Source organism: Hippocampus bargibanti, linkage group LG19 (genome assembly GCF_051943395.1).
Source record: "Hippocampus bargibanti isolate YZ-2025 linkage group LG19, ASM5194339v1, whole genome shotgun sequence".
NCBI classification, from domain to species: Eukaryota; Metazoa; Chordata; class Actinopteri; order Syngnathiformes; family Syngnathidae; genus Hippocampus; species Hippocampus bargibanti.
The window spans coordinates 5,550,897-5,570,771 of NC_142752.1; the positions used below are offsets into that span (position 1 = coordinate 5,550,897).

The 19,875-nt window shown below is 42.9% G+C and overlaps 1 protein-coding gene across 8 annotated transcripts; it reads right to left on the reverse strand.

The window, feature by feature from the left end:
• Window positions 1-684: 684 nt before the first annotated feature.
• Window positions 685-19,875, reverse strand: LOC148883726 (rho-associated protein kinase 2-like). 8 transcript variants are annotated; one of them, XM_089021519.1, is made up of 34 exons: window positions 19,469-19,875; window positions 17,268-17,349; window positions 17,090-17,190; window positions 15,841-15,978; window positions 15,366-15,626; window positions 15,096-15,240; window positions 14,842-14,980; window positions 13,548-13,639; window positions 11,426-11,585; window positions 10,895-10,985; window positions 10,748-10,830; window positions 10,614-10,662; window positions 10,397-10,532; window positions 10,191-10,282; window positions 9,699-9,945; window positions 9,099-9,205; window positions 8,830-8,989; window positions 8,481-8,641; window positions 8,221-8,405; window positions 8,056-8,125; window positions 7,831-7,934; window positions 6,745-6,931; window positions 6,537-6,630; window positions 6,359-6,453; window positions 6,095-6,283; window positions 4,990-5,152; window positions 4,594-4,803; window positions 3,951-4,018; window positions 3,786-3,874; window positions 3,395-3,473; window positions 2,881-3,148; window positions 2,528-2,795; window positions 1,545-1,647; window positions 685-1,237 (listed from the first exon to the last, which is right to left on the reverse strand). In XM_089021519.1, exons 1-33 carry the CDS (start codon window positions 19,562-19,564, stop codon window positions 1,572-1,574), a joined length of 4,485 nt encoding a protein of 1,494 aa, XP_088877645.1. In that variant the 5' UTR covers window positions 19,565-19,875; the 3' UTR covers window positions 685-1,237; window positions 1,545-1,571. The 8 variants fall into 8 exon arrangements, with proteins under 8 accessions (XP_088877645.1, XP_088877647.1, XP_088877646.1 ...); XM_089021521.1 differs by lacking the exon at window positions 1,545-1,647 and adding an exon at window positions 1,816-1,889 and having other exon boundaries at window positions 19,469-19,874; XM_089021520.1 differs by lacking the exon at window positions 1,545-1,647 and adding an exon at window positions 1,816-1,892 and having other exon boundaries at window positions 19,469-19,874.

A 19,875-nucleotide genomic window follows, 5' to 3' on the forward strand; every position in this document is an offset into this window, starting at 1 on the left:
CTACTAAATAAGCCTTAAAACTACAAAAAATATAACTTATTTTATGTATAATACATGTGATACTGTATTGTAATTAAAGAAATGAACTGTACAGTATAATAAAGTCGTTTTATTTACCTTTGTGATGGTCATTGATGTAGTTGCCTCTTGATGATATCCGAGTGAAGTTGCCATGCTTTCTCAGCGATAATACCCTCACTCACAATGTCCCCTGCTAGCTGCTTTTCGTTAATCCAAATCGACAGAAGTTTTTCAACCTCTTGCCTGAGACTGTTGCTTAGATAACACAGAAAACTAGTTTTCTCACAAATTTAATGTTCGTTAGTTAAAGCATTCGTAAACCGAGGTATCACTGTACAAGCATTGTTTGTCTCAATGTACTCTGTGATTGGCTGAGACTCACGCTCAATCTAGATGAGAACAAATTCCACAGAAAATGGTTAAATGCCTTGGTATAGGTTTCACAAAAATTCTGTTTGTGGTTATGAGTTATAAGTTTGGTGGTCGTTCAACCAGGGAATTCAATGTGTAGTGTGAAGGACAATTTTTCGCAGATGGCTAACATGATGAGGTATTCCATTATGTATGATGAGTTCCAGTTGGGTTTAGGCGCTTTTTGAAAAATTAATGTAAGCTCCTACTACCAGAACACTTGAAGGGAGATAAAACGATTCTGGTCAAATATTTTGTGAAAAAAAATCTTTCTCTTTTATTGAACACAAATTGTTGATAAAATTGGATACACTTTAAGTGTGAGTGAATGAGGACGGGGGTGATCCATGTGTAATTTTATTGGCGCATTGGAGCAAAAATAATAACAAAAAATGTATTGAGTTATCTTTAAAAAGGCAACTGTCAAATGTGACAAAATAAAACGTAACTGGTGTCTCAATATTAATGTGCAATTTCGGTCGGTAAACTATTTCCAGAGAAGCTCGTGTTGATGTGATAATATTTGACGCTGAGAAAAAAAAAATCCACGTGTACGAAACCTTCGAAGATTTACACAAATAGTCCTCTTCATTTGATGCACGCACCCTGTTGCACTTCAAACCCAACTGTGAGCGTTCGTTTTTGTTCTTAAGGTCCATTTGACAAATTGGCATGTAAAAATTGTGCTCTTGTTCATTATTTTCAGAGTAAAACTACTTTCTGAGTAAAATTACTTTCCTGAAGAGTTGGCACGCTGCTGTCAATCTTCCACAAAGGAAGAATTCCTTCGTCGAGTCAGGGTTAACTGGAGGAGAGAAATAGAAAAGAAATTACATTAAAAAAAAAAAGATACCCATGCTGCCAATGGCACACGCACACACAAGCAAAAAAATATTTAAAATATCAATGAAGAAAAATAATTGTCCGCTTGGACAAATACAACACTTCATTAAAAAAAAATTAAATGAAGTTGTACCAAGCCATAGAAAACTATATAAAGGCCCATTCTGTCAATGATTATTTTTGATGCTTCTGAATTCACCGCAAGTGTCAGGCAAACACACAAAAACGTGCTCGTAATCCAGATGCAAAGGTGCAGAGGCCAAGTTTACCCTCCTTCCCCCCTTTTGTCACTTCTTTCAGAGGAAAATATCATCATCACTGTCGGTGTCGTCCAATGACCACCTCAAGTCTTTCAGGCCAAAATCAAGCAATCTGCAACGGTAAGTCGGAGGTTCAACTGAGGGACGTTAGCCACCAGCAATAATAAATCAGGGGGGGTGCAGAGAGCTGTGAGTGGAACGATGAGCAGGTTAAATCGGCGTTGCGGCATGCGGGCCGGCAGGTGGGGAGCTGTTGTCGAGTGGAAGCTCAGTTACTTACAGTCTCCCAAACATGGGAAACATTAGAATGGTGTGTGAAGAGGTCAGTGGAGGATGATGCGTAGCATGGGGCCGCTGCTGAGGGGCGAGAGCCAGTTAACTTGGGGGGGGGGGGGGTGTGAACAGTTAAAATTAAAAACAGGACGGCTGACAGATTGTGCGGTTGCCAATCGGCTTCATGTAAAATGTCCGTTGCTCGAAAGCACAATGCTTGGTCCCATTCAGGTGGGCATTTGTGAACACGTACAAACATGAATACAGTGAAATCACATTCATTTCACGATTCAATATTTGCAACGTTTTTGATGAAGGGGAATTATTCACTGAGAAATAAATGCATGTTGATTAATTCTTATGCTTTTTTTTGTAAAGACACAAAATCGCCATGTCAGAAGAGTAGCTAGCATAAGCCACTGGCTAATAGCCAGCTAGCTTGACAATTAACATTAGCGTGATTCCAGCTAGATTGACAGTTAACATGAGCGTGATTCCAGTCAACGTCGGAAAAAGCAGACTGTTCAATTTTTCTGACGACGCAATGGAAATTGTGGTGCATATTTTTGCTATTTACGTAACTCTGATGAATAGCTTCATATAATAGTCACAGAAATATAGAAATAAATAAACACATGACAAAATGTTTGAAGTAAAGCAGCAATAGATGATAAACTTGTGTATAAAAATAAGTGTCAAGACAGTGTTGGAACCCTTACCTGGCTTTCCCGGATGACTGCTGCGGTCTGGTGGATGAGACTCTGATGGCCCCGCGATGCGGCGAAATCTGCGGCGAGCCCCTTGGTGACGGACGGGGCGAAACGCGGGGGGAGGATCGGGCCGATGCCTCGGGTCGGTGGGCCGGAGCGGTGGACTGCGGGTGTTTCCTAGGGATGCGTTTGAGGAGGTGGCTAACCCATCGCTGCTGTTCCTCTCGGCTGCCGGTCAGCAAGAGCAGCTCTTTGGCGGTGGACATGTCGTAGTTCACTGTTCACGGACAAGAAAAGAACCTTAGATTGACATTTACGTCAAAATGAACAAAGTGAAATGGGTTAGCCATTATCGATCTGACCTTTACAGGGGACAATGACCTCCTCCTTCTTATCCAGGTGGTCCTTGTGGCACTTGACGTGGCAACGGCGGCACTCGAGTGCCGGCGGCGGCTTAAAGACGTGCCACAAGGGTCGAGTGCACGCCTCGCAGCTCGAGGGGAAGTGATAAAGCGTCAGGATAAATTCGTGGCCCTTGTGGCTGATGTGGGAAGGGCGTTCGCCGAAGGGCGTGGTCTCCATGACGACCTCTTGATCACGCTTGCTCTCACCCTCGTTGGCGTACAGGATCTGGAAGGAGGTTCGGTGTTAAGGGGGTCATTGTGCTTCATATCAGAATGGGCCTCAAATTGTTTGAAAATAATATTGCAGTAAGCATAACTGGCCACTTGTGGGCAATGTAACTTTGTCATTAATTTAACTGACTTTAAAATGTAATGGAACAATACAGGAATCCTCCGGATTGTTTCATTTTTCTACTTTTGATGTACAAAAAGGAGGAAAAAAAGTGTCATTTGTATTGTACGATCGCCTTACCTGAAATATCCGTGGGATTTCTACGGCGTCTGCACGGTACACATCAGTCTGAGTGACAGGTCGGACGTGAAAGAGTTTGCTGCAGCAGACAAAAGAGAATACTTTAAATAACTGGAAGAATCCATAGGAAATAATATAATGATAAATGGGGTCACAGTATACCACTTCTCGACAAGTTAAAAATTTACAATGGTCTTGAAATGCCGATGCAGAAAATGTATTGATTTTAAATGAGATCTTATGGTCATATTCAAGCTATGAATCATCATCTTTTTAGGGATTCTCGTCTCTATTTCGGAGCAAGAACGTCATTAAAGTTGAATGATTCCTGGCCCCGGCGTGTTGGAGGTGGCTCGGGGGGCAAAGTAGAAATCAAAGCAGACAGACTCACTCGATGTCCAAGATCATGAAGGGGTTGGCCTGTTCTCGGTCCTGCTCGCTATTGTAGAAGAGAATCTTTTTACTGCTAACAACGACAAACTGTTGAAAAGGAAATGAGGGTGAAATTTGGTCAGAAAATGAGATAAAATAAAGTTACTTGACGTAATGCTGTTACCTTTTTGTCCCAGCCGAAGCGCTTTGTGTGCTTGGTAGGGAGCGAAAGCCAGCCCTCGAGTCTGGAATCTAAAAACAACACAGTCAACAATGATGTATTTTATGTGCTCATTGATGGAATTTTATTTGAATAAATTGAATCTCTTAGACTCCCTCTCCCCGCCATTTATCATACATATAAATAAATAAATAAACAAATAAATAAATAATAAAGGCAAATCCAATCCAATAACAAATCACGTGCCTCTTTTGAAGTCAAAAGTCAGGCTGTGATTATGCATCGGTGGACATCGAGGATATTAAGACACGGCAGAATCAGAGTAAACAAGAGGAGAAGGGATTAGTTGACGTCACGCTGAGCTCAACCGTGGTCGGATTTAGATTTTTTTTCCATGCACAGAGTGAGACCAAATTGGGTATTCAGCGGGACCTAATTTCACAATGGTACGCTTAAAAAAATTGTTATTATGTGTTGGATTAAAACGACAATAAGAGCGAGTAAGATCTGTCAAATCTAAATCTGTCAAAATTGAGACGAACACAGAGAACTTCAAGCATCTATAATTTTGAGTAAGTAAGGTTTGAAGCTTCAAGCCTTTCTTTAATTTTCACCACCATGCAAGGGAGAGGACTGGAGGGGTCACCTGCAAGATCAGGCTCCTGATAGGTGAGAGCCAGGGGACGCCGTCCCCGCTTCTCATTTTCAACTTTTTCTCCATCCTCCGAATCAGAGTCGGAGTCAAAGAGAGAACGCGCCGAACGGAGGTCAGGCCGGGTGTCCACGCACACTGATTTGTGTGTGCGCTCGTAGGTGAAAGACATTGATTCGGAGGTGTGTGAGTGAGTAATGCGCACTGCGCCCAAAGGGAGGGGAAGAAGAAAGGAGGAGTGGTGCAGAAAAGCGGGAGGGAGGAAAAAAAAGTCAGAAACACCGCAGACGATGCTGCGGAATATGAAGTAAAAAATGAGAAATGAGACGGAAGACTGAAGAAGTGACGGACGCTAATGATACGCTTGAAAATGGAAAGTCACGTCGTTACCTGGGTAGCCTTCGCCCGCGTCCATGTCGCTGCTGATGCTGGTGGTGTCCAAAGAGTGAACGCTAAGGGAGGTGAGCTGGCAGCGGAGTTGCTCAATGTCGCTGTCCTTACTGTCTAATGTCATCTGAAGCTCCTGACGCACTTGGTTTTCCTCTGCTATCACCTGGGCGGACAAAAACAAACGCAAAAAAAAATGTAGATGGATGAAATTTGCTTTCAAAGTCGTCAGAAAAGAACTGGAATGACGTTAATCTGTTCCTGGCTTAAAAAAAACAAAAAAAAAAAAAATGCTTTTGAAATACAGTGATACCTCAACTTACGAACTTAATTGGTTCCCAGAAAGTGTGTGTAAGGCGAAAAGTTTGTGTGTCAGTTATTTCCTATAAGAAACCATTAAAAATGAGAATAATCCATTCCCAGGTCATCAAAAAACATAATTTTCTGCAAAATAAGACTTAAAACTACACAAAATATACCTTATTTTATGTATAATAAATGTGCTATTGTATTGTAATGAAAGAAATAAACAGTACAGTATAATAAAGTCGTTTTATTTACCTTTATGATGGTCATTGATGTAGTTGTCTCTTGATGATATCGGAGTAAAGTTGCCGTGCTTTCTCTGTGATAATAACCTCACTCACAGTTTTTCAACCTCTTCTATTGCCTGAGACCGTTGCTTAGACCACTCAGAAACACCCTTAGCCACACGTAGCAATGGTCGACTTTGCATATTGGTACTGGGACGCTAAGTCACACAAACGCACACCTCGTATGTGTTTTTCATTGATCTTCTTCTGCTCTTCCATAATTTTCTTTTGTGTCCTCTTCGGCTTAACACTAGCCTGTGGTGGGGTCTTTTTCGGTCCCATAATACCAAAAGTACTCCACTCGATAACAAACCACATCTGCATTCAAAGGGGGTGTGAAAAACTAGTCCGCCAGCCACGGTGGCGCTGTTCGACCGTGGCTGTTCGTATGCCGTGATTATATTCTCTCAAATTTAATGATTCGTGACCCGAGGTATCACTGTATTATGAACATAATAGAATGTAAACAATGAAATGGGCACAGTCAATCTCTGCGGAAGATAAGCCATTCTCACCGCCTGCATTTCCGACAACTCCCGCTGGTATTTGATAATGGTGCTGTTCAGTTTGTCCTTCTCTGATCGCAGCTCAAGTTGGAGCTTCCTGTTCTCCTTCTCCTTCTTGTGCACCTCCGTGTCGGTGCCTCGATGGCCTCCCCTCGCCGGCTCCCTGCGGTTCATCACCTCAGCGAGCTTGTTGATCGCCTGGGTGACGGATCGCACAATTTAGTGAGTAAACCGAGTGAAATCGCAAGACTTGCTCGAAAGCATAAGACGCACTTGAATTTTTAGCGTCCGTTCAGTCTGCAGTTGCTTTTCAAAGGCCACGATGAGAGTGCTCATGTTCTGCTCCTCATCCTTTGCGTCCTGGAGCTCTGCGGTAAGAATGGAACATTAACGGGCGAAGTTGATTTGTGGAGTAGAGGGAAAAAAAAACATTTGAAATTATTTCTCGCACGTTGCTGCAGTTCTTTTAGCTGGCTGTTGAGTTCCTCCTTCTCACTGGCGAGGTTGGCAACATCCACCGTCAGCGTGCGATTGGATTCTTCCAGCTGGGAAGGAGAAAAAAAATGGTTCGAACAAGTGCATCCACGTGCATAAATAAATTGCAAAATGTTAACAGTTTGGTGGAATAACGGGTCTTGTAGTGGTTAGCCGCGCCTCACCGATCCGATGGTGGCCTCCTTTTCGCCAAGTTCCTGTTTGTGTTTTGCCATCATGTCTTTGATCTCCAGTTCCTTCATGATCTTCTCCTTTTCCAGATCAGAGTATTGCTCCTCTGCAATGGAGCGCGCCAACTGTTCAGAGTCCGCCTTGGTAAGGCTGACTTCAAGTTGGGAAGTGAGCGATTCCCTGTGGTTGGGAAGAGAAGGGGAAAAAAACAATCGATGAAAGTGATCGGGGGGAAAAAGTATGATTCTCTGATATGTCATAAATTCAATGTGCAGGGTAACACAGACACACCTATTTTTTTTTAAATTGGAAATAAATTCAGGCGTCAAAAGGATTGAATTTACCATTCTTGTTTGTTATATTTTGTAGTGACAATATGATCTGGAGAAAACACTAAATTTAAATGACCAGGTCGTTAAAATGTTTCATATTTGAGGGTTTTGTTTTTTTTTATTTTTTTAATTTTACACTTTCATCACAACGTGCTTTAAAGTTACACTTTTGATATATAAAATTTAATTTAACGCAATAATAAAAAAAGTGAAGGATCTGTTTCTAATGCTGACCGAATATTTTTTTTGCCTGAATATTAATAATAATAACATTTTATAATAATAATAATAATAATAATAATAATAATAATGCATTTTATTTCTAAAGCCAATACTTGGCATTTGTACTTCGCAAAACTATTTTCCGGTGTATAAGGCGCACCAAAAAGCATTGATTTTCTTCAAAAGGTGACAATGCGCCTTATACGCAGTTGCACCTTTTATTTGGAAAACTTTTATGTATTGATATACAGTATTATATTTGTAGTCCGGTGTGCCTTATATATGGAAAAAGTTTGAAAATACACCATTCATTGGGGGATACGCCTTATACACCAGAAAATAAGATATTTTTAGAGGAGGTTCACAATTCCAATGTCCTATTTGTGGTAAAAAAAGGCTGCTCTTTATACCGCCAAGTGGCACAAATTGCATGAGAGCAGAAGCCCTGCAGCATTAAAAAATATACATTGTTGCTACTTTGTGCCCCTTGGACGTGTTGCGCTAGCGCCACTCAGCCGCAATTACCTCTCCTCCTGGTACTCTTCCAGACGCTGCTGAGTCTCTTTGTACAAGGTGCTCCTCTCATCACACTCCTCCTTCAACTCGCGGATCTGCGTCTTGTAAAGGGTCTAAATACAGAAGCAGGGTTTCGTTTCCATTTCAGATTGGAAAACTCGCACGGGGGTGGGGGCAATACCGACGGTCAAACATGGTGGGAAAAAAAAATTCCAGAGAGCGTGAGAGTTCTACCGTGAAATATTGTTCCGCTTCCAGCTGGTCCTTTAAATCTTTCAGCAGGCCTTCCGACTCTTGCTTCTCCCTGTAACGGCACCATCAATCTATCACGCCCACATCGGTTTCTTCAAATCAACACGTGTGTTTTAGATCACCCATGCTCGAGGTGGTTGGCCTGACCTGCGCAGTTCTTGGTTTTGTTTCTCCAGAACCTGTTTCATCTCCAGGAGTTGATTGAGCTCCTGCTTGAGCTGTTTTTCGGAGGTGCGCAGGACGGTCATCTGCTGTTTCTCCATCTTCAGGTCACTCTGGGCCAGGCTGAGCTTGTGAACTTCCTGTTCCAAACGCAGGCCCAGGTTCCTCACCTACGTGAGGACAATGTCCACGTGATCAATCACTCATCATTATCTTGTAATAAGTCGTATCGCTGCCAAGCTCACCTCTTCGGAAACTCTTTTCTTCACCGAGTGCAGCTCGTCCAGTTTGTGCTGCGCCTGTTTGTAATCGCAGTCCAGCATGGAGTGATCTTTCTTGAGCTGCAGGAGCTTAGCTTCCAGCTCCTGCTTCAGAGTGCGCTCCTCCTGAAGGCTGCGTTCCATCTCTGAATGACCAAATACATAATTTCGATGAAAAAGACTTTTAAAGCAGAGGAAAACGTTTTTTTTTGCTTGTTATTTATAACCCGATTGTTATCGAGATTCATTTGGAATAATTTTATGGTTATACAGAATCCCTTTAAAGAAGATTTTATGATAAATCAAGTGAGAGGTATATTTCGTTTCCACTCACCTTTTAAGGCTGCAGATTTTGCCACCTCGATCGACTGATAAATTTGATTTTCATCCGCCAACTTGGCCTTGGTAGCTTTGTGTTCACCTTCCTCCTGCTCCAGATTATGTTGGAGTGACTTCAACTTAAACGTCAGCTCGATTTCTTGGTTGCTCTTTTCCTAAACGGTCCGAGCAGAGTTTACAGGTTACATTTTTTTAATTATTTCAATCAAACCATCAACATCCGAGTTTGGTAAATCCGGTAGTTAAAACGAAGAAGAAGCCAACCTTCTCAAGGTTATTGAGCTTCTTCTGGAGTTGGTTCTTTTCAGTCTGGACGTTGGATAAACATGACTTAATTTCTTTCACTTCCTCTTTCAGCCCAGATGTGTGTCCTGAGGGAGGTGAATACAAGTGTGTATATAGAATAAATCCTTTAAAAAAACAGTCAAAGATAAATAAAAAACAGCCAGACATCTAGTAGTGAGACATGATGACATAATGTTTGTCTAACGTGGGCCCCAAAAACAAATAATATATTTTACACTTATACCGATCTTCGCCCATGTGATTTTTTTAAAAACCAATTAGAGAGGAAAAATGGAGTCATCGCGCGAAAAGGCCAAACTCTGTTTCCACCCACTGATGACCGAAACATTTCCAAACATTGACTTCAAATAAACAATTGACATCTTATTTGCCTGTTAGAGCTCCAAGTGGGAATTTATCATCGCAGCGGATGTGAATATTCTCTTTATTATTCAAAAGTATGAACAATTTTCAGTTATTTCATTAAGATTCAGATTTGTAAAAATGGCAGCATTGTAATCCAGAATCGTATACAACCAGTTGCGTGCACGAAGCCCCGTCATGAAGCAAATGGCTCACCCTGGAGGTTGGCAATAAGATCCATCTTGATGCTGCGTTCCCTCTTCTCAGTCTCCAGCTCGTCCCGCAGTGCCGTCAGCTGCTTCTCCAGCGCCGACTTGGCCTCCTCCAGCCGCTTGCACTTCTCGTGTGCTTCCGTGAGGCTCAGCTCAAGGCTGTGGGTCTGTTTCTGCATCTCCGCCTGGTTCTTCTTGAGCTTCGTCGCCGTCTCCTGTTCCGCCTGAAGTGTCCCCGCTGCCTCCTCAAGCTGCCCATGAGAATGTTTTTACTTAATTTTTTGGTAAGTCTTCTCAAATGCATGTTGAAATGATACATTTTGACTACTTGTTATACTTTTTGTTGTCTTTATCTACACAAATTGAGCTTGTTTTCCTGTTGTGGTGCGTGCTGAAGGAGAAGAATATTTAATCTCATATTCTGCAAAAACTTTGGTGACAGCCGGAACATTTTCTCTCCTATTCAGACATCACCCTTTACTTCTCTTTTCCTCACTTGTTTCTGCAGCTGGATGTTCTTCTCACTTGAGATCTGTGAATTGTAGTTTTTCTTCTTGAGATCCTCGAACTGGTCCTTCAGGTTATTCACTAGAATGACACAAGTATGAGATGGCAAAAGGTTTCATCTAACAACATCGGTTAAAAAGGAGCAGTTTGAACACACAGAATGACACTTGGTAGCATTGAAATATGGCCGCTCACATTCGTTCTCCAGCCCGCGTTTCCTGTCAGTCTCAATCTCGACTTTACGTTGGTTCTCGGTACTGTGGTGCTGCAGCAGCGCGTGTTCGCGCTCTATCTGCCTCAAAGAGGCCTCCACGCGCTGTCTGCTGTTCATCTAATCAAAAGGAAGACACTCAAGGTAAGCCGTCGGGGGGGATGGAAAAAAAAACATGGCTGGAATGGCATCTATCCTCACCTCCTTGTCTAAATCCTTGACTAACTTGTCTAAACGATTGGTGGCATTTCTGCAAAAAAACAAAGCATTTGTCACGACAGAATATTGAGTCCAAAAGTGTCACATTGTTTTTCTTTACGGAGTTCCCCTTGTACCGAAACTTGTGCTCCAGCTCGTCTTTGGCCTGCATTTCATGGTCGAGCTGCTCCTCCAGTTCATTCAGTTTTTTCTGCAGTTGCTAATAAATCACAGGACACTGCTAGTACCTCATTTCTATCAATTCCGTTTCCCCAAATGCTTACTTCTTTCTTGTTGTCACAGTGCTGTTGCTTTTCCTCCACTTTTTCCTTTTCGTTCTCTTGCACAGACTTGTTTTTCTTTTTCTTCAGCAGTCTGGAAGACACAGGGAGCGAAAAAAGTCAAGCGTTAGTTAGCAACAGGTATGTAGTTTTTACATGTTTATGTCATATTTTAACCTTCAGCAGCTCCTTTAGATGAGACAGCTGACGCATATGTTGGGAAAAAAGCTCATGAACTCTGACAACTACAAACCCAAAATGGATTTTTATTTATATATTTTTTTTACAGGCACGAAAGCGTGCAGGCTTAGGGAGCTTATGGTGAGAGACGAGGGCAATTTTGGGTCGGCTGTCAGAACAAGGCAGCACAGTGTGAAGACTGAACAAGCATACAGTGTGTGAAATCTGGTAGGCTCTTTAAATAAAAGGTAGCTGCCGTGCCCTCGGTCTCCAACCGTCACAGGCCTTTAAAAAAATAACTCATTAAAAAAGTAATAATATAGTATCAGGATAAAAATAAGAAAAATGACATACTGGTCTTCCTTGAAGTAAGTGAAGCCCACAAATGGTAGCTGGTTGCCCACGAAGGCTTTCGGTGGAGGGAAGGTCTCAGCGGCTCCTTTATCATCCTCAAAGTCATCAAAGTTGCTGGTGTCAATGTCGCTGTTCAGCTCGGGTACGACGGGAGCGACGGCTGTCGGGAGACATTGGGACACGTTAAAAGTGCCTTCAAAAGTGCCTTTCACAAGTGGAGCAGCTTCTTGCTTCGCTGCTCATAGTAAAAAAAAGGAAAAAAAGAAAAAGAGAGAGAGAGAGACTTGCGCATGGACATGGTGACCGCTGCTCCTTTTTTCACACACAGTGCTTACTTTGTGCGAACATGATCGCACGCACACATACACAGTGGCTTCCATAAATATAGCCTTAACGCTGGTCTCTTCTAAGGGATGCTCATGAAAAAAAATCTGTCAAAAGACGACACGGAAAGGTGATAAATGACGTAAAGCTCTTTATGATGGCTTGAACGAAAATGATCACTTCCATTTGTAAGTTTGCTGTTAATAGCGTGTGTATTCTTAATACTGTATATACGAAGTTTCAGGGTTCCTTGGCTCAAGCCATAAGAGCATTTGAATTATACTAAATGTTAAGGTCTGTGTAGGCTCTCAGTCATACAGGAGTGGTCCATCGATGAAAAGGTTTCTTCATCCGTCATCTGTACTTCTTTGAAAGTGTTGGACGTTTCGCTTCTCATCCAAGAGGCTTTGTCAGCTAACTAAAATTTTTGCTAGTAGCTCTGGCCCTATATACTGTATATATCCCTACTGTGGTGGTGTTGCCAGACCACTGCTCTGATAGGTCCCTGCTCTGAGGTTGGGGGGGAGCAGAGGACTATTTCTTGAGGCTACACTGATTACCCCTATTGTCCTGACTGATTATGGTCTATGACTGGCCTGATTGCCCCATTTGCTCTGGTATCACCTCATCAGCATAACTAATCCTATGTGGTAACAATCTCAGATGTGTGTTGTAAGCACGATCCAAATTAAACCTCACACCAACAGGGTTATTTAGTTCTGCTGTTTTATAAAAATAGCTTATTTTACTCCCCTTTCAAATGTTTGGCCGATTGAATTGAATAGTGCCTGTGGCGATCGCTTAGCTGTGAACAAAATGCCATGCAAATGTGTTTTTCATTCAGAATCAACAACGTCATTGATATCAATGACATATGGTTAAAAATAATTTTCTTTCGTGGTGGAACTTTCAAGAAAAAAAGTGACAAGAGCTCATCCTCGCAATCTAAATTCATCTTCATGAAAGTCGAGCGCGGAGAATTGAAGCGAATCGGGATTAAAAAAAAGGCAAAAAGTGGTGGCGTTTGTGGCTCAATTTCCCAGAATGCACCCTGATAGAGGGTGCCTAATGACAGGCAGCGTAGGCCACAGTGACAGCGAGCGAGCGGGCGCAAAACCTCGCTACCGGGGCGTCCCTTCTCATTACGCCCCGGCCGCACGGTGGGCCCCACCCGACCCTACGAGGAGGGTGCCTCTGCCTGCCACATCCTTCCAATCACCCGCTGGGACGAAGTCCTGGTAGGTCGAATCTACGAGGCGCAAGGATGGCGTGGAGGGGCATTGGAGGTGCATAGGAACATGCACTCGTCAGATTCTGATCAGAAATCATGTGTTGTCAAAATGAAAGGCAGATGGAGCTAAAGTATAATTATTGTGCTCTTGCTACGAATCCTCCCCCCTAAAAAACACGCAGTGTTACGCAGTGTTACGTGCCTATCCTGTACTTGATAAAAGCCAGGCAAATATGACATAATACTTGGCTCACAGTTATCCGGCTGCTCCGGAGATTGTCACAACCTTTTTGCTTTGATTAGTGTGACTCTCAAAAGTATTCTCATCCATTATTATTCCACTCTAGGCTTCACGAAAAGAAGATTTGTTGAGTTATTCCTGCCTGCAGGTCCCTTCTGCATCACATCTTGAAGGATGAGCACATGGAAATCATGCGTGCCAAAAATACAGCGCATACATGGAAGTCATCCGTCAACCGTTGGCAGGCCCTGTGGTACCAAAATGCTCAAAACAAGAAGTAGGAAATCTCAAGAGAAATGAAGAAAATTTCCAAAACAGAAACTTACTCTCTCGGATGTTGTCAAAGGTCCACTGATCGCTCTTGAAGAAAGGATGGCTTTTGATTTCCTCCACTCCGGTGCGTCCCAGACGAACCTCCCTGCACACAGGGGGGGGTGGGAGGAGTCTAAAACAATCTGACTGAAAACACCTCCACTGTCAGCATTGATCCTCCTGTGACTGCCCGAGATACTCAAAGTCCAATTAACATGCACAGACTGAAGAGCACCCCCAACTTGCACCTCTTTGAAAGTCAACCTACACCCCCCACTGGGTGCACGGCCCGAGAGACGCGAATGCCACGTGTGGGACATTCCAAACTCAGCCAACAGGAAGAAAAATGAAGGGGCGGGGTGAAGGAAAGGCGGCACAGTGGGCTTAAAACTCGCCCGCTCACATAATTAAAAAAAAAACGGTGAACATTCTGTCATTGGAGAAAAGGGAGAATGCTGAGTGAGACGGTAAATAAACAGAGGGGCAAAAAAGTGAAAGGCTTCTCTGTATTGAGGTAGAAATGGTTGCGTTTGAGTCCTTTTGGGCGTGGGTGCGAGGCGTGAGTTCTAAATGTAAATAGGAAGCTGTCTCTTCTCTCGTGAAGCTATTTTTTGTGGGTTAATATGATTTTAACTCATTCACTGCCATTCAGGACTTTATTCGGGAATTGAAAATATGACGTGAAGCGCCATTCCCGAATTTGTTCGGGTTTTGTTTTTTACTTAAGGTGTTGATAAAGCGCTGGTCAGACCTCTGGAAATGTTTTTCCTTCCAGGAGGGGGCAGCAGTTTTTTCCATATTAGCGCTTTGTTCCAGCTTCAGCTATATAGACTATTATGTGTATTGCATTGTATTTTGGAAAGCTGCCCTCATTTCAAGCTCATGTAACTCCAGAACCATCTAATTTAGGAATTAACTTTTTTTCTGATGAAAGTAGAGAATCTAAGGTTTCTTACGCTGCATTGACAATGACAATGACAAAAACCCTGGCACTGGAGTGGAGTGGACACATTTTTGCACACGTCTGGCAGTGAATGAGTTAGCTATCTAGCTAGCTATTAGCTATATATATTAGCTATGTCCTTGAGTTTTGAAATGCGCTTATAAATACAATGTATAATAATAATAATAATAATAATTATTATTATTATTATTATATATCAATAATAATAATACATTTCATTTATAAGCGCCTTTCAAAACTCTCAAGGACACTTTACAGTCACAGTATAATAATTATTATTATTTAAAAGAAATAAAATATATGGTGTCAATTCCAGGGCGTTGAGTGTAAAGATGAGAACAAACCTGTCAGTTAGAAAAGCACAGATGAGGTTTTTGGCCTCCTGGGACATTTCCATATCATCTGGAAAGATGAGGGAACTTTTGTGGTTCATGATCTTGCCGTAGGTTCCCACCAGGGAATCGGCGTAGAAAGGAGTTTCCCCTGTGTGACAAATAAGTTCACATATTCATAGCGGAAGGGTAATCAGATCAAATTTAAAATGACCTCTATCGTTGTTGGGTGCGTACGCACATTATATCCACAAGAGGTCACTCACCCACTAACAGCTCATATAGAAAGACCCCAACAGCCCACCAGTCGCATTCCCGCCCGTAGTGACCCTCGCTTCCTTGAGACTGCAGCACCTCGGGGGAGATGTAGTCGGGTGTGCCCACGGCCGTGTCACAGTGGACCATGCCTGTCTTTGGACACACAGAAGCACATTGTCGATGGTTGGGTACTCAAAACACTAGGTGGGGCAATTGAGCTCGGCAAAGAATCAACCGGGAATGAGAACAAGGTCCAAAGTACACAGACGGCAACTTACAGAGTCCATCTTCATGCAGGTTCCGAAATCGGCCAGTTTGAGATGCCCGTGCAGGTCGAGGAGCATGTTGTCTGGTTTGATGTCGCGGTGGATGAAGCCCATGGTGTGGATGGCGTCCAGGGCCAGCACCGCCTCAGCCGTGTAGAAGCGAGCCCACTTCTCCGGGATGTCATAGTTCAACGTGAGCGTGACCATGTCGCCCCCCGCCATGAATTCCATCACCATGTACAGGTGGCGGTCATCTTGGAAGGCGCAGCATAACTAGGAAGCGCACATAAGCAAGCGGATGCATTTTTTCACGATTTTTTTCAAGTTAGTTATCTGGCTAACAATGTGTTGCTAACATCTAACATAACTTTTAGGGGATCATTTTTCTGCGGTTCAGGGTATCCCTCGCCCGTTGCCCGAAGATTTGTTCACTCCGCTCCTGCCCGTAAAGTGCATAAATTGCAACAAGGACAGGATCTTCGCTAACCTGGATGACCCATGGGCTCTCGGAGAAGGCCATGATGTGACGTTCCTCCCAGAAGAAAGCCGAGTCGCATCGTTTGATCATCTCAAATTTGTTGAGCTTCTTCATGGCGTAAACTTTCCGGGAGGCTTTGTGTCGGACCTGGGGTGGCAAAATTGGCACAGATGAAGCGTTCGCGCCCCGGGAATAATCAGAAAAAGTATTATAATGTCGGGACGATTGGGATCATTGATGAGGCATGAAGCTGTAATTAACTAATTCGCTGCCATTCCCTAATTTATTCAGGAATTGAAAAGTGTGACATTTAACGCAATTCCTGAATTTGTTATTTTTGTTTGTTCTGCGTGGGGTGCCTATAAATAACAATAACAGTAATCATCATCATCATCATCACCAACATAATAATAATACATTTCATTTATAAGCGCCTTTCAAAGCTCTCAAGGACACTTTACAGTCACAAGTTTTTTTCCACGGGGGAGCAGCGGCAGCCTAACGCAGCACAAAGCGCTGGTCAGACCTCTGGAAATGTTTTTGCTCTTCCACGTGGAGGCAGCATTTGCGTTTTGTCCATGTTAGAACTTTGTTACAGTTTCAGCTGTTGTTAAAGCGCTATATAAATCAATATGTATGTATTGTGTTTTGCAAATCGTCCCCATGTCAACCTCAGATAACTCCAGACCCATATAACTTAGGAATTAACTCATTTTTTTTCTGATTAAAGAAGATAGTCTAAGTTTTCTTATGTTGCATTGAATGTTTATGTCGTCCTAATACTCAATATTCTGTGGTTCCTGCAATTTGGGTGAAAATGACAAAAACACTGGCACTGGCACATATTTGCACATCGTCTGGCAGTAAATGAGTTAAAATGCACACGCCTGAAGAACGACGTGCTCGCACATGTTCAACTCCAGCGAAGCAATACCGCCATACACACACAGACATACACAAAATCACTGGCATCTCACGTGCTGCTCCTGTCCCAACAGGCTCGTCGCACAAGCCTTGTGGTGCTACACAAGCTCCCTTATGAGCTTGTGCCTCCAAACTTGAATGACGAGCATAGGCCTACTAGTATAAATTATTATCATGCTTTCATTTCACTCATGTCGCCAAAAAAAAAACAATCACTGATTTTCAGTTTCGGTACAGAGCAGATCTTTTTTGATACACCTCGATCGATTGTGCAGGTGTACCTAACAAAGCGGCTGCCGGGTGTGCGGTTCATTGAGTTCCCGAGGCCTCTCACCAGCTGCACTTCTCCGTAAGCTCCTCTTCCGATCAGCTTCACCTTTTCAAAGTCATCAAGCTTGACCTGCAGCTCACGGAGCTGGCTCACCGCCTTTTCGTCTGCCGAGAGAGTTGATGGGGTCTTTTTTTTAAACACATTTGGTTGCAAAATGCTTGGTAACACCGAAGCAACTTACATCGGCTGAGAAATGTTTCAATATTCTTGTTCTTCCGCAGAGCGGGGTAGTTTAAATCGTGAGCCAAGGCATTTATGGAATCCTGGAAGAGAAAGAAAAATAATCATCAGGAATTATGACAGACCGACAATATGAGAAGTCAGGACATGAACTCGAGACGTAATAAAGGATAAGACGCCTTGATCAAAATGTAGAGACAAATCAGTCATTTTCATCTCGACACACGACCCCTTCCCCCTGCTTCTCACTACTGCCCCCTCGCTGTCAGGCGGATAGTTGGCTTAGCGCCACGGCCTCCCCTTGCGTCAGTGCCTGCATCGGGTTTCTACATGGCATCAAAACGCCAAGCCAGCCGGTGGATCTTTCACAACCCGTTAGTGACAGACATGTGCCTGGGTGAGCAAGGGGGGCAACCGGAACAATTCTGTGCTTTAAATAGCAGCAGTGAAGAGAGATTCCCCCCTAAACCCCCAACCGCAGATGGGTGGAAATAGGCTCACATGCTATTTATTGTGCGACAAACAGCTTATGGCTTTGGACTTGGAAAAAACTTCTATATGTTTGGCATTAAATAATGTAAAAGAAAAACTGATCGGCTGTCTACTGTATTGATCGATGATGAAGAGTATTTTTGCCACGGTTAGACCCTGGAATGTATCATTTCATTGACATTGTTTCCGATAAAATCACCATTTTTTTTCTTATTTTTCTTTTTTAATTTCATTGACATGTTTCACTTGAGACTGAAAGTTTCTATTGTTTCGTATTTCCGTTTGCTGTGTTTATTCTTATTGAAAGTGCAAAAAAAAAACATAGGATCTATAACGATTATTAATACTTTCAAGTGATGTGTTGTTCTCAACCGTGACCATCTCCATTGATCACACCAAAAGCGCAAACACCTGTCAAAACCTTACAAGTTGTCACGTTTTCAGGGAAATTCACAAATTTAAACAGGCATGCCTTCGTGAACAAACGGGATGGAGACAATGTGAGGTCACAGCGGGTTATCGGCACCTCAATTCCAGGATGTGACCAGACGCTTCCTGCGTGGGAGGTGCCAGAGCACTTAGCTAGCTTAGCGGACATTACTGTGTCCATCTGGCTGGATGTTGAAAAAAAAGGAGACACCCATGACAGTCTTTGTGATTACAAAGACACAAAGTTATTTTCTTGAAATGACGTTGCATGATGTCATTTACAAAAGTGACAAACAATTCAAGTATGAGGAAACATTCCTTTCAGGACTACGTTGACATTTATTTGGAGTCTGAATGAGGCCATGAATGAACTAAACTGTAGAATGTTCGGAAAATCAAATAGGAAACGGGGTTAAACTGGTCCTGTATTCTTGATAAAATGTGATAGCAAGCAACAACTGGCATGTGAACTTTGTATTTGGCACAACACAACAGTGGAAAGTCAAAGGTAGCCCAATGTTAACCGATGATAACGTGGGTATTCCTACCCCATTTTGAATTGAATTCCAGCGGTCTTAAAATGTCACAGAATCTGATTCGCGTCGTTTGTCTTCGTGACCATGCTGGAGCCTATCCCTAGTTGTCTTCGCGCTTGCAATAGTAAGGTGCACTATGACAAATTCACCCTCACAATCACACCCAATGACAATTTAGAGTGATCAGTTAACCAACTAAGTTAACCTACGCAGTACCCAGAGAAAAGCCACATAGGTGGCCAAGAAGGCTCTAGCCCAGAATTGAATCACAGACCTCTGTAATGTTTTGTCCTTTTATATATGAAGAGTGCTACTCACAATCGAACCAATTCCAAAAATCGATTGATAGATAGATTGACATGCACAAACGCACACACATTGACATTTTAGGAGTCTTTAGCGAACCTAACATGCCTGTTTTTGGAATGTGGGAGGAAGCAGAAACACGTAGAACTCTGCACAGTGCACACACAGGAACAGAGCTGAGACTCAAAACCCCAAACTGTGTCCTCACAGTTTGCAAACCACTTGTCCACCGTGCTGTGGGTAATAAATGATTATTGTCTGATCAGCATTAATCAGAAATAAGACCCGAATGTGTAAGTGTAGCTATGATAACCTGTCTCGTAAGTGTTTGTGTTTGCAGGTGTTATACGAGCTCGTCTAACCGGTGGCCATTAATGACGTGAACAGAAAATGACGTTAACATCTTTAGTGTCCCTTCGATGTGTTTTTTTCTACTCACCAACAGTGTTGCCAAGTTTAACACCGACTCCGGATTCCTCATGAGGACCTCCAGCGTATTTAGCCGGCTTTCTAGTCTGCTCTCCGCCCCGAGCATACTTAAATAAAATCCTCTTCAGATATCATAAAAAAAATAAAATAAAACCACACCGGAAGTGTGGTTTTTCCCCTCTCCTCCTTTTTAGTAACTTGGCCCGACTACTCAACCGGCCAAGGGTACTCTCGTGCTGCCACTCCAGTAAATGTTAGTTAAAAATTAGCCAGGTTTATGAATTATCCACAGAAAAAGTTCCACAATTGTCCTGGACTTGGTCCTCAAAGGTGTCCCTGAACAAGTGGCCGACGACCGGAGGGGTTTTCTGTGCTCAGGTGCGCCCGCGTCTTGAAAGCCCAACAAAACTGATCCGA